This window comes from Acomys minous (genome assembly GCF_964271855.1).
Source record: "Acomys minous genome assembly, chromosome: 3".
NCBI classification, from domain to species: Eukaryota; Metazoa; Chordata; class Mammalia; order Rodentia; family Muridae; genus Acomys; species Acomys minous.
Genome location: NC_140485.1, coordinates 125,769,230 through 125,782,438, shown reverse-complemented (window position 1 = coordinate 125,782,438; position 13,209 = coordinate 125,769,230). Strand labels below are relative to the sequence as shown.

The window sequence follows — 13,209 nt, the reverse complement described above, 5'->3', positions numbered from 1 at the left end:
AGCATGCTATTTAGGCTTTGCCTAATGTCCTTGTCTTCCTAGTCCTAATCAGAATTAGCCTTACGCCATCAACAACAATCTAGTTTGTTTTCAAGCTTGACGCTCCAAATTCTTCCTGCCTCTACCCCATCACCTGGCTCTGAGGCTGCATGTGTGCCTTCACAGACGTGTCTTTGATTTACTTCTTTGTTATAGCAACGGCCACACTTCTCGGCGCCGATTTCTGTTTTAGTTTGTTTTGTGCTTCTATAAGGGGCGATCTGAGGCAAGATTTATTTAGAACTGAGATTTAGTTGTTATAGTTCTGGAGGCTGAGAAGTCCAAGGTGAACTGTCTGCATTTGGCAAAGAACCTTCTGCTGCACCTTCCATAGCAGGGGCCAACTATGTGTGAGCAAGGGAGGTAAAGAGAAGCTCTGTCTTCTATATGGAACACAGTGCCAATGACGTGCCCACTCTCACAGAAACAGCGCTAATGTAATCACCAGGGCAGAGATCTGAAAACCACATCTTCAAGGTCCCACCTGTCAGCACTGCTGTTCTGGGAGTTGCAGCACAGTGCTTATAAACTTTGATTAACTGGTCAAGAGTGAACAGCATTTGCCAAGACCAACCATTCCACTACCTGGTGGGTGAGAATGGAGTCTAGTCAAGAGCCAGGACACAAGACTTCAGTGTCCTCACTTGGGACCTTCACGTTTCTGCCTGTTGCCACACTGAAGTCGTTTCCAAGGAGGAAATGACTGACTTTCAATAGTAAATCTTACGTGCTAGCTTCCCCCCACACCTCCTTTTCTATTTCTCCTGTTCCCACCCTCTTTCCAAGTTGACTAGATTAGAGAGCAAGCATCCCAGACATCCAGTACTGAGGCCAGACTCAACTTTGCACACTGTCAACATCATTTAACCCTGATGAATTAAGAAATGTTCCCTGTTGGTCAATGCATGTTGACCTCAAAATTCCCAGAGCCCTTTCTACTTTTTTGAGCATTATCATATACTCTGTAAAGAAAGAAAAAGACAACTTTCAAAATGTAGAACACAACTCATTACACTTTAGAGAAAGGCCTGGTAATACATTTTTATTAAACAAATACATACAGCTTGAATGATTTTTCTCAGTTAAAAGCAAAATCTACCTTACTGTTCACATTATTTCACAGCTCAGGGAAAAAGTTAAACCTTGCAAGAATTCTGGGAAGAAGGCAGGGTGGGAGGCACTGGGAATCCCCCATCTAGACCCCCTCGCAAGGGACACAAGGACACGGTTTTCCTGATGGCACTGCTTTTCAACTCCGGAGACTATCAAAAGCTTGCCATCCCCAGGGGGACGACTTGAACAGTAAAATTCGTTAATTTCATAAACTTCAATTCTTAGCACAGTAAGGATTTCACTTTCTTTCCTCATGGTCCCAGCTCAGTCTACACTCGACTTGTGAGATGCAGGGTGGGCAGCAAGGATGCTGCTCTCTAGTCATCTGGGGTCTGTGCTCAGACTACTGATTGGTGTTTCTGATCCAAAGGGTGCAGGTAAAGAGGTGAGCGGCTTCGAGCATGGCAACCTTCTCCCACTGATTCCCTATGCTGGCTCTGGGGAATTTTAAACAGTAAATTTTTAAAAATCTTTTTTCCTTTTGGGTAATCAGATACCAGAAACATGACATTTAAAAACATCACATATCCAGGGAAACTTAAAAATAAGCATGTATTCCCAGAAAAAGGCACAAGATCTAGAAAGACTTTAGGGCAGTGGTTCTCAACCTTCCTAATGTTTTGACCCTTTAATATAGCTCCCCATCCCCCAATCATAAAATTATTTTCATTGCTACTTCATAGCTGTAATTTTGCTTCTATCATGAATCATAATGTAAATATTTGGTATGCAGAGGGTCTTAGCTGACCCCTGTGAAAGGGTCTTTTCACCTTAAGGAGGTTGAGAACCACTACCTTTGAGGATCTACTTGTGCTGATCAAGGGCACAGAGGCAGTCACAAGTTTTAAAACTCAGCAAACCCTGTGGAAGGAAGATGATCCAGTTTCCAGGGTCATTGCACAATTAGATTTGGATGCTTAGTATAGCAACAACAACTTCTTTTGAGCTTTATTTACTGTGTGCAAGTGTTTTGCCTGAGTGTATGGACATGTACCAACTGCATGTTGGTGCCCACAGAGTTCAAAAGAAGGCATCGAATGCCCTGGAATTGGAGACACAGATGGTTGTGAGCCACCATATGGGTGCTGGGAACCAAACCCAGGTCCTCTTTAAGAACAGAAAGTGTCTTTAAGCACTGAACCATCTCTTTAGGCCCTGCATGCCTAGTTTTCAATGAGAAAACTACAGGTGAAAGAGTGTAATGTGGCTCACCCGAAAGGAAAAGCAAACCATAGACACGGTCCATGAAAACGACCAGATGACAGACCGTCTAAACAGATATAACAGACAAAAACTTAAATACTATAAAGTGCTCAAAGAACCAAAAGAAACACTAGAAAAAAAATTTTTTTAAAAAGTATGCATAGAATGGAAACAGCAAGGAAGAGATGGCATTCCTAACAGAAACCAAAAGTAAGTTCTGTAACTGAATGGACGGAACATTTTGCTGAAAGGCTTTAAGGACACATTTTATCAGGCAGAAGACATAATTTAAAAACAAGGCAATAGAAATGATCAAGTCTGAAGATCAGACAGCAAAACAATTGATGGAGTTAGAAGAAGTGTCTCGGTTGATAATTGTCTGCCTTGTAAGCATGGGCAACCGAGCTCAGCCTCCAGAGCTCAGCCACAAAAAAAAGCTGGGTCCAGCTGCATTCACTTTTAGGCCCAGTGCTGAGGAGGTGGGATTAGATAGGTGCCTGAGGCTTCCCGGATAAGCTAGCCTACCCTAAGTGGGGGCCCAGGCCAGTGAAAATCCCTGTCTCATAAAAATGGGTGGCTAGTCTTTTAGACACACACACACACACACACACACACACACACACACACACACACACAAACACACACACACACATGCACACGCACACGCGCGCACACACACACATGTGCACCACCCGCACACATGAATATATACACATAAAGAAGGAAGAAAATGAAACTGTGCTTAAGGGATCTGTGGAAGTACATCAAGCCAACTGTATTAGTGATGTGCTTTGGCAAAAACACCTGATGGAAGAAACTAAAGCAGGAGAGGTTTATTTGGCCTTACAGCTCAAAGAGACACAGTCCATTATGGCGGGAAGGTGAGGCATGCAGAGTGTGAGGCTGTGCTGTGAGTAATGGCTCAATGGAAAGGTCCTGAGAGGTGAGCGCTGGCGGGTGCTTGGCACTCTTAGTCAGTTCAGGAGACAAGCGCATGGCATGACATCACCCCCGGTAAGGGTGGGCCTCCCTTGCTCACTTAGATCTTTATGAAAATGCTTTGGTATGTCTTCCAGCGGTGTGTTTCCATGGTGATTTCTAAGTACAGTCAGGCTGACAGTGAAGACAAATCCTCACGCCAATGAATGTATGTATTGTGGGGGATAACATTCATTCTGGACTAAAAGAGAAAAGAGCAGAGAGGTTAGCCATGATATTGTCTGTAAATTCCCCAAATTTAGTGAAAGTCATAATAACCAACATTCGAGAAGTACGACAAACTCCAAGTGAGGTGACCTCTGAAGACTAAACTAACACAAAATCAAATTTCCAAAAGACAACAAAAGTTTTTGGGTTTTTTTTTGTTTTTTGTTTTTTTGAGACAGAGTTTCTCAATGTACCTTGGATAGCCTGGACTCATTTTGTAGACCAGGCTGGCCTCGAACTCACAGAGATCCTCTTGCCTCTGCCTCCTGAGTGCTGGGATTATAGGCGTGCACCACTGCATTTGGCTTAAGACAACAACTCTTGGAAGCAACCTGAGAAAAGTGATGGATTACACACAAGGGGCTCCCCAATAAGACCACCAGTTAGTTCCCATTGGAACTTTCATGGGCAGAAGACAGTATGTTCAAAAGTGTCTTTAAAAATAGCCAACTAAATAAACTAACAAAAAAGGTTAACCAAGAATCTAATGTCTTTTAAAAGCAAGAGAGAAAGTAAGAAATTCCTGCCTAAAAGAATGTGTTACTCCAGATCTAGACCCAGGGTAGTCTGTATAAACTGATGCACCAACCAAGGACAATGCATACAGCGAACCTAGACCCCTTCATTCAGATACAGCAAATGGACAGCTCACTCAAGGTTGTGGAGGGAGCCAGACTGCCACTGACCTGAACTCTATTGCTGGTGATTTGATCACTTCCCCTTGGGAGGGAGATCCTGCAGGCACACAGAAGAGGAGATGCTGGCTACACTGATGAAATATGATAGGCTGTGGCCAGACTATGGAGGTGGAGCTTCTTCTCCCCACCACCCTCACCCCCCCCCCCACACACAGAAAGAGGGAGAGAGAGTGGTAACGGGAAGATACAAGGAGAGAAGAACAAACAATTGGGATATAAGATGAATAAATTATTATTTTTTTAATGCTTTACTCTTGTCTTGTAAGAATGCTCAAGGGAACTCTTCAGAGTGAATTAAAGAACCTTATACAGTAACTCCAAACAGTATGAAGAAATAAAGATTTAATATAGGTAGTCATGTGGACAATGATAAAAGTTGGCAATAATACAACATTAGCTTGTAACATTTTTTTCCAACATAATTTAAGAGAGTGATTAGTTTCTGTTTAAGGGGACAAAGTTAATATAAAAACATAATTCTGTGACACCAAAAATCAAAAGGTCCATGGTGGTGTGACTTTCATCCCGGCATGTAGGAGGCAGAAGCAGGTGTGTTTGAAGCCAGCCTGGATTGCCTAGGGAGCACCCATTGCAACTTTGTCTCAATAAACAAACAAGACCAAGAGGGGAGGGGTGCACCAGACCAGCAAGATGGCTTAGTAGAGTAGAGTGTTATGATTTTAGCATGTTGAATGTAATTCTTACGGTAATCACAAAGCTCATAGCTATAACATATATATAAAAGGAACTAAGAAAGACATTTAAACATTCCACTAAAAAATGCAGGAAAAGGCTAAGGAAAAAAAAATAGAGAAAGAAGGAAAAAATAAAACCCAAACCCAAAATAAAACAAAAATCCCGAAAGACAAGTAGCAAGTGGCAACATGAAGACCATCCTCCCTCATCAGTGGTAAGTTTTACCTGTGACTAGAGTAGGTGGTCCAGTCACCATCTAGAGATCAGTAGAGTGGACAAGACATGATCCAGCCAGATGGTGCCTATAAGGGACTCATCTTAGATGTAAATAAACAATGAGGTAGAAAATCAAAGAGCAGGAAAGCAATATGATGTGTAAGTCACTAAAAAAGAGGAATAATATCATACCAACGTCCCATAAAATGGACTTTAAATCATGAAGTTCAATGAAGGAAAGAGATATAATAATTATCAACCTAATATTAGATCCTTCAGAACATATGCAGCAAAACTAAAGGAATTAAAAGGAAACGTAAACAGCTTTACAATAAAGTTAGAGGTGTAAACTCCTTCTTTCAGTGGCAGACAGAAGAGCCAGAGGGAAATGAGTGGGGCGCAGAGGAATGAAGCAACACAACGGGTCAACCCCACTGGAGATACGCACACAGCTCTGCCTAACAGCAGCAGCAGCAGCAGCAGACACATTTTACTCAAGTGCACACAGGGCGTTTCCCATCACAGACCACATGTTACACCACAAATCCAAATCAGTAAGTTAAAAAAGATAAACAGCACATCAAGTGTCCTTGCCTAACACAACAAGGTGAAGTTAGAAGTCAGTGATAGAAGTATGGGAAATTCACAGTTATGCTGAAATCAAATAATACACTGTTAAGTATGGTTTAAAGGAGAAATCACAGGGCAAATGACAAAGGCAAGATGGATGAGGCTGAAACACAATGTACCAAGACCTACAAAATGCAGCAAAGGCAGCGGCAATGGGAAACTTACACTATAGAGGTTTATGTTAAAATAAAATGAGAGATAAGCCGGGTGCTCAACCTCACACTTGTAGTCCCAGAAGGAGGAGGCAGAGGCAGGAGGAAGTGCTTCAGGTTCAAGGCCAATTTGGTCTACGTAGAAAGCTCTTCTCAAGTTTAGATAACAAGATCTTGTCTCAGAAGTCTCCTAAATTAGAAAGAAATTAATTTGACAGCCCAAGTTGGCAACTGAAGGCATGGGAAAGAGAAGAGTCAACCTAAAGGCAACAAAGAAATGTAAATGGTAAAGGTTCTAGGAGAGATAAATGAAATTGAGATTAGGAAAAAGGAGGGGAAAAAAATCAACAAATCCATAAATTACTTCATTAGAAAGAGCAATGATAAACCACCGTGTAGATGAATTAAAAACAAGTGAATTCCCCAATGTAGCAGCCGACAAGTGGAATGCACAGTATTTCTATTTTATACAACAATAATAAGCAATTTAAATTGTGAATTATGAAATCCATTCTATTTATAACATCATAAGAATAATAAACTAACCTGGAGCAGAGGGGCATGCCTGTAATCCCAGTACTTAGGACTCAGAGGCAGAGGACCTCTGAGAGTTCGAGGCCAGCCTGGTCTTCAAAGCAAGTCCAGATAGCCAAGACCACATAGAGAAACCCTGTCTCAAAAAAAGCTGATGATTGATGATGATGATGATGATGATGATGATGATGATGGTAAAACACCTACTCAGCCCTGGCTAAAGACACTTAAGACTTGTAAAATAAAATGCAAAAAATGAGGTGTAGGTATTTCATTCAATGACAAAGCACTTCTCTAGCACGCTCAAAGCCTTGAATTCAATCCCAAGCATAGGAAAAAGAAATCTACAAAACACTGCTAAAAGATAGTAACAAGATAAATAAATGGAAACATTTCATATTTATGGACTGGAAGACCTACTATTGTCAAGAAGTCTATACCTTCCAAAGTAATTACACATTCAATGAAACAAGCCGACCCTTCATCTTAAGTGACTTTTGCCAGGATATTTTGTCACAACAACAGAAAAGTAAGACAGAAAAAAAAATTGGTACAGAGAAGCGGGACCAGTGCCGTGATAAGTCTGACTTCATGGTGCTGAGGCCTTTGGAATTGTTTTGTGGCTGAAATGTGGAAGAGAAATACAGATGGCAGTGGCATGGCTCATGAGATTTCAGAGGTGAACATGTTCTCAATCAGGAACTGAGCCAGGGACCATTCGTGTGACATTTTGCTTAATAATCTGGCTTCATTCTTGGCAGAGGAAATTTCAAGACAGAATAGCATTCAGATTGGTGCTGAGCAAAAATCTGTAATTGCTAAAGAGATCAAAAGTACAGAAGAGAAACCTCATGTACCACACTGGGACACCGGCCAATAGGAAAGTTGTCTTCATGGTAAAACCCACCCATCAGAGGATCTGCCTTGTAGAGCTCCAAAGTGACTTGAAGCAAGAAGGCCCAAGCTGAAGATGTGATTCTTCACGGTCAGCACAGCACATAAGCTGGTACACCTGCGTTCGGTCAGCACAGCACATAAGCTGATACAGCTGTGTTCCAAGAGGGCCAAGCTCAATCCTGAGTTGTCAAGAAAAGTTGACAGCACTGTCTACTGCTTTTGTAGGCATTAAAGATATGAGACTGGAGCAACCTGAAGTTTAGCTCCATTGTTTCTGAGAACAGCAGAGGCCAATGTATGTGTGGCAGGGTGGCCTGAGAGGCCATTGTGTAAAGTTATCAAAGTGAAATCTAAGTTGCAGTGAAGGCATGAGGATATTTGAGATCCCTGGCTCATGGGATGTCATGTGGAAAGCTGCAGGCATGGAGTGGGTCTGGCTTTAGATAGAGGCTATGTATTATGCACATGGCAGAACTGGAGGGTAGGACAAGCTAAGTAAGCATTTGGATATCAGCAAATTTCATCTTGAGTCTCAGATGCCAGACATGGAGCTTTAAGACTTGGCATTTGCCCTTTGGATTTTGGAATTTTGGCTCATTATTTATTGCTATGCCATAATTCTTCCATTCTGGAATGATGATGTTTATTCTGTTCCATTGTATGTTGGAATCATGTAACCTCTTTTTGATTGTATAAGAGATCACAGCTAAATATTGCCTTAAGTCTCAGATTGGAAACTGACTTTGGGCTTATTAAACTATTGCAATTGTTAGAGTATGGGGACTTTTGAAGTTGGGTTGTGTATTGATGTATGAGATGAACATGGGTCTTTGGTGGTGAGGAGTAAAATATTATGATTCAAAATGATGTTGTATTTGGGTGTCAAGGTGACAAGAGGTAGAGTTGTGATGGTTAATCAATTTTCAACTTATGAAATCTAGAATGCCGGGGGGATAGACTTTTGGTACACTGATAGGGTATATCTCAATTAGGTTGATTGAAGGGGAAAGGTCCACCTAGTATACCTGCATTCTTACAGTGGGGAGGCAGAGCTATATAAAAAGGAGAGGGTGAGTTTATTACAAGGGTTCATTCGCTCTCTGATTTTTCACTGTGGGTGGAATGTGACCAGCTTCCTCAAGCTCCTGCTGCTGTCACACAATGATGGACCATAACCTAACAATAATAATTTAGAATTACTCAGAATTGCATATGTAAAAAAGAAATATAATAAAAAATTAATTTAAAAAAAGAATACTCAGAATTTAGAGTAATAATGATGATGATTTTTAGTTACTTACAGCTAGTCAAACACACTTCTGGGTGTGTGTTGCTAGCATTTGTAGATGGTCATGCTAGGGAGAAAGACACTTCCTGCCCTGAAAGTGTGAAGCACTATCTACTCAGGCTGGGGGCTCAAATAATCAAAGTGGACAAAGAAGAAAGCCAGATCAGTGCATGTCCATCTTTCTCCACTTCCTGGCTGCCATGATGTAAGCTTATCTTCTATGCCATGTCCTCAAATGTGTGCCTTGATGCCTCTCAAATGTGACTCAAACCAAACTCTTCCTCCCATAAGGTTTTTCTGTTGGTCATCGCAGTGATGCAGAAGAAAGCAATACAGCAACAACTTAAAAACAGGAAAACTTGACTAGGAATTTCTCCAATGATGAAACATTAATGGCCAATAAGTACTTGAAAAGATTTTTTAGCATCTTAAATCATTAAACAAACGCACATAAAAACATCGGTGACATATCACTTCATACATTTGGACTACCTCTTCCCCCTCGCCCTCCCCCAGTTTGGTGAAGACATGGAAACACAGGCCTCTTTCTTGAACAACGTTAGTAGGTAGAAATAAGATTGTATAGCTGGCACAGAAAAATATCACTGTGACAGCTTCTCAAAAACATAAGAACAAAACTACTATATGACCCAGAAATTCTGCTTCTGAGCATTTACCCCAGGAGTTGAAAGTCAGATCTCAAGGAACTGAAAAAGTAGTCTTGGCTATGTTTTCAGCAGCTAAGCTGCAAGTGCAACCCACTGCACACGGATGAATGACTAGATAAGCAAAATATCACACACATGCACACACACACACACACACACGCACGCACGCACGCACGCACGCACGCACGCAAGTGCATGCATGTGACGCATGATGAAATGCTAAGCCATAAAAGGGAAGGTAATTCTGACATATACTGCAACATGGCCGAGCTTAAGGACACTATACCAACTGGGATAATCTAGTTGTGAAAGCAGAAATTCTGTGTAGCTGAGGGAATAACTTGAATAGACAAGATCATAGAGTTGGTGGCTGCCAGAGATCAAGAGAGCAGATGTTTAATGGGTATACACTTTCAGGTTTACAGAACGAGAGGGCCATGCACCCAGCTACTGGAGAGGCTGAGGCAGGAGGATCTCAAATTCCAGGACTACAGAGGATACAGAGTGAGTTCAAGCCCAGCCTGGGCCACTTAGTGTATCTGTCAACATGAAAAGTCAAAGTAGGGCTGGCAAGAGGGTTTGACAAGCAAAGGTACTTGTCGCCAAGCCTGATGACCTGGGTTTGGTCCTTGGGACCCGTGTGGTAAAAAGAGAGCACTGACTCTTGCAAGTTGTTTTCTGATGCCCAGAGAAGTTAGTGTCATGGCATGTGCACATGCACACCATCTAAGTAAACACAATTTAAAATAAAAAAGGAGGGATGGAGCTACAGCTCAGCGGTAGAACACTGGCATAGAGTGAGCAAGGGCCGAGGTTCCATTCTCAGTCCTAGGCAGGAAAACGGCAATAGAGGTAGGTGGCACAGTTGTTCCTGTGAAACATGATGAATGCCTTTAATACCACTGAGCTGTATATTAAAATGGTTAAGATGGTAAATGTATGTAAAAATTGGAAAAAATGAAAAATATTTTATTAAAAAGGTACAAATAGTAATGTTGCCAAAACAAAGCCAAAGTGGGGAAAACTCTAGCAACTTGGGTTTGGAAGGCTGTGCAGACAACTCTAAAATATCAACTCTTGAGTTTTGTTTATTTTGTGTGTGTGTGTAGCATATGTGTATGGCATTCCATGTGTGGTGTAGGTACACATTTACATATGTGGGTCAAGCACCCATGTTTATCTGTGTGTGGAGGCCAGGGAAAGATGTCGGGTGTTTTATCTTATTCCCTTGAGACAGGGTCTCTCACTGAGCCTGGAGCTAGGCTGGCATCCAGAAAGCCCATCAGTCTTCTAATCCCTTTCCCCCATAGCTCTAGGGTTACAGGCATGGGGCCTGCCCACACCCGGCTTCTTTTCTGGGAATTTGAACTAGAATTCTCATTGTACAGGAAGCGCTCTTACCCAGGGAGCCATTTCCGCAGACCCTCAGTTAAGTTTCTAATCCCTTGATAAGCCACTCAAAACAAACAGCAAAGCGTCTCGGTGCTATCACTCCGGGCTGAGATCGGCTATTACCTTCTAAACATGACTGCTGTCCAGAAGTGACACCGTGGCTGTGATATAATGCACACTGCCCAGACAGTGCATGTTGACAAGTGATAGGAAAGTACCCGGGGGTGGAACGGAACACAACGATGAGGACCAGGGAAATTGGGGGGGTGGGGGGTGGGATGAGGTGGGGAAAGACATCAACCAAAGTGAAGTGTGTATGCAAAATGTCATAGGGCAGTTTGCTTCTTTGTCGGTTGACTTTATAAAAATGCATGTTGGGCACAGAGAAGCCGATCCTGTTCACTGTGTAGCTTCCATGGGGTGGAGAAGGCAGTGGACATTTAATCCTGGTTACCAGCTATGTGCCTTAGAAAGGTCAAGTATCTTCTTTGGGCCTCAGTTTCCTTTTCTGTAGGTGGCCAAGTAAACTATGGAGAGGATCCGTGGGAGGCCCAAGGCCAGTACCACGATGGTGGGTGGCTGTGCTTGCTACCTACCACTCTGAAGAAACTTTTCATTTGTACACCTGACGTGAGAGTTCACAACCTCAGTCCTTTTTAGTTTTACCAGACTGGAGAGCGGTAGCTGTGGCTTCCTGCTGCCGTAACCAGACAGGACTTCCCACGTGGTCAGAGTGGTGCAATCCTGATAAGGAATATTCCCTCTTGACCAATAAGCTTCAACCTCAAACAAACCCACATCCAGTGCAGAAGCAGCCCCCCGCCAGGGCGGGATGGAGGCTCTGCCTGCAGGCCCAGGGCAAGTGCAGGCTCTGACTTACGTGAACTAGCCGTGGCTTCATTCTTGGTTTCCACAGCTCTGCTCTGCAGCAGGGCTCCCACAGCACTGGTAACAGTTGGTTCTTTTTTGGGACTTGCCTGGGCCTTACCCTAGAGATAGAAAGGAAACAACGTTAACCCTGGGTACCAAACAGGAAGTAAACTTGCACTGACTCAACTAGCAGAAGGCTAGAGTCTTCACTCAGACCTCTCGAAGAGGAAGGAGACACATACCCTGCGCTTTAGTTAGCCCAGGCCCTAGTATCCTGCTGGTACTCAAAGCTGCAGTATGGTTTGGAGACATTCATTCATAAGCAAGCCCTTGGAGTGGGTGGAGGTCTGTTTATCCTATAAAATCAGTTGTGTGAGGACAGAAAAGTTCTTTAATGTCAGTCAGGATATAGTTTTGGAATATTTTGTTTTTGTTTGCACTTGAAGATGGCTTTGCTTTCTAACGGGAATGGAGAAGAAAAACAGATTGACAGGCAGCACATGTTTTAAGCATAGGATTCCAGCGTCCCCAGGCCCTTGCTGGTCCCACAGAACAGCTGCATCCTATACAGACGGAGACAGAACAAGGGCAAAAACCTTCCGAGGAGCCCCTCTTAGCTCACTGCGGATCTGCCTCCTGGCCCATGGGAAACATGGCACAAACATAATCTCATATTTAAGTAAGCTCCTCACCAGTTCAGGAATTATTGTGATAGCATAGCAGGCAGATCATCCATCCTCAACGAGCTAAAACATTTATCATCATCATTATTGTTGTTGTTATTTTGTGTGTAGGGGGTGTATGTGTACGCATTCAAGTTGGTGTGAGTTTCTGCCTTCCCAAGCATGTGGAGGTCAGAGAAAGATGGTGGTTTTGTTTTTTGTTTTTTTGTTTTTTTACTGTTATTCACCTTACTTTTTGAGACAAGGTCTTTCATTGGACTGGAAGCTCGCTGTTTCGGCTATCTGGCTAGCTAATAAGCTACCCGGATCTATCTGTCTCTGCCCCCAGTACTGGGATTATAGGCAAATGTGACCATGACTAGCTTTTCTGTGCTGATGATTTGAACTCAGGTCCTCTTGCTTTCACAGCAAAGGTTCCTATTGAGCCATCTCTCTGGCCCTCAAGGCTTATTTTTAGAGGCCCGTCGTGATCTCCTCTGGTTAAGGGGTATGTCAGATTTTTAAAGTTGATTATGTTTGAAATAGCAACACATTTTGGCTGAGCCATCAAACAGCCCTGCAAGTCTGGAACAAAATCTCCCTTCTTGTTCCATTTCTGAACAAGCTTCACTATTAGGCAAGGCCCCAGAGTGGTGGCATTGGCACTTGGGGAGCAAACACTGCCATTCAGTCAGTGAGCAAAGGAATGCAGGGAGCAAGCAATTTCCCCCCTGTACTCCCAGTTACCACTAAGCTCTGGAAAACAAGAAGAGGAATGGGGCCAAGTCACTGGTTATCCTGTAGGATAGCCAGCTGGCCTTCTTCACAAATAAAAAAACACTTCTGTTTGCTGGTTCCCTTCACCCTCTTTGGCTCCACTAACACTGGCAAGCTCTAAGGACTGGATAGAACCGTCTGTAGTAATGTAGTATGGGGTAGAAGATG

General features: G+C 42.8%; 1 protein-coding gene across 3 annotated transcripts in view; it reads right to left on the bottom strand.

Annotated features, from left to right (window-relative positions):
* The window catches only part of ZC2HC1B (zinc finger C2HC-type containing 1B), a 49,162-nt gene that overhangs the window by 9,133 nt on the left and 26,820 nt on the right, over positions 1-13,209 (bottom strand). For 2 of the 3 annotated variants that reach the window (XM_084777008.1, XM_084777010.1), the window contains exon 6: positions 11,613-11,721. In XM_084777008.1, coding sequence (XP_084633134.1) covers positions 11,613-11,721 — 109 coding nt within the window. Of the gene's footprint in view, positions 1-3,417; positions 3,536-11,612; positions 11,722-13,209 lie in introns of those variants that run through there. The other variant, XM_084777009.1, reaches the window with a different exon arrangement.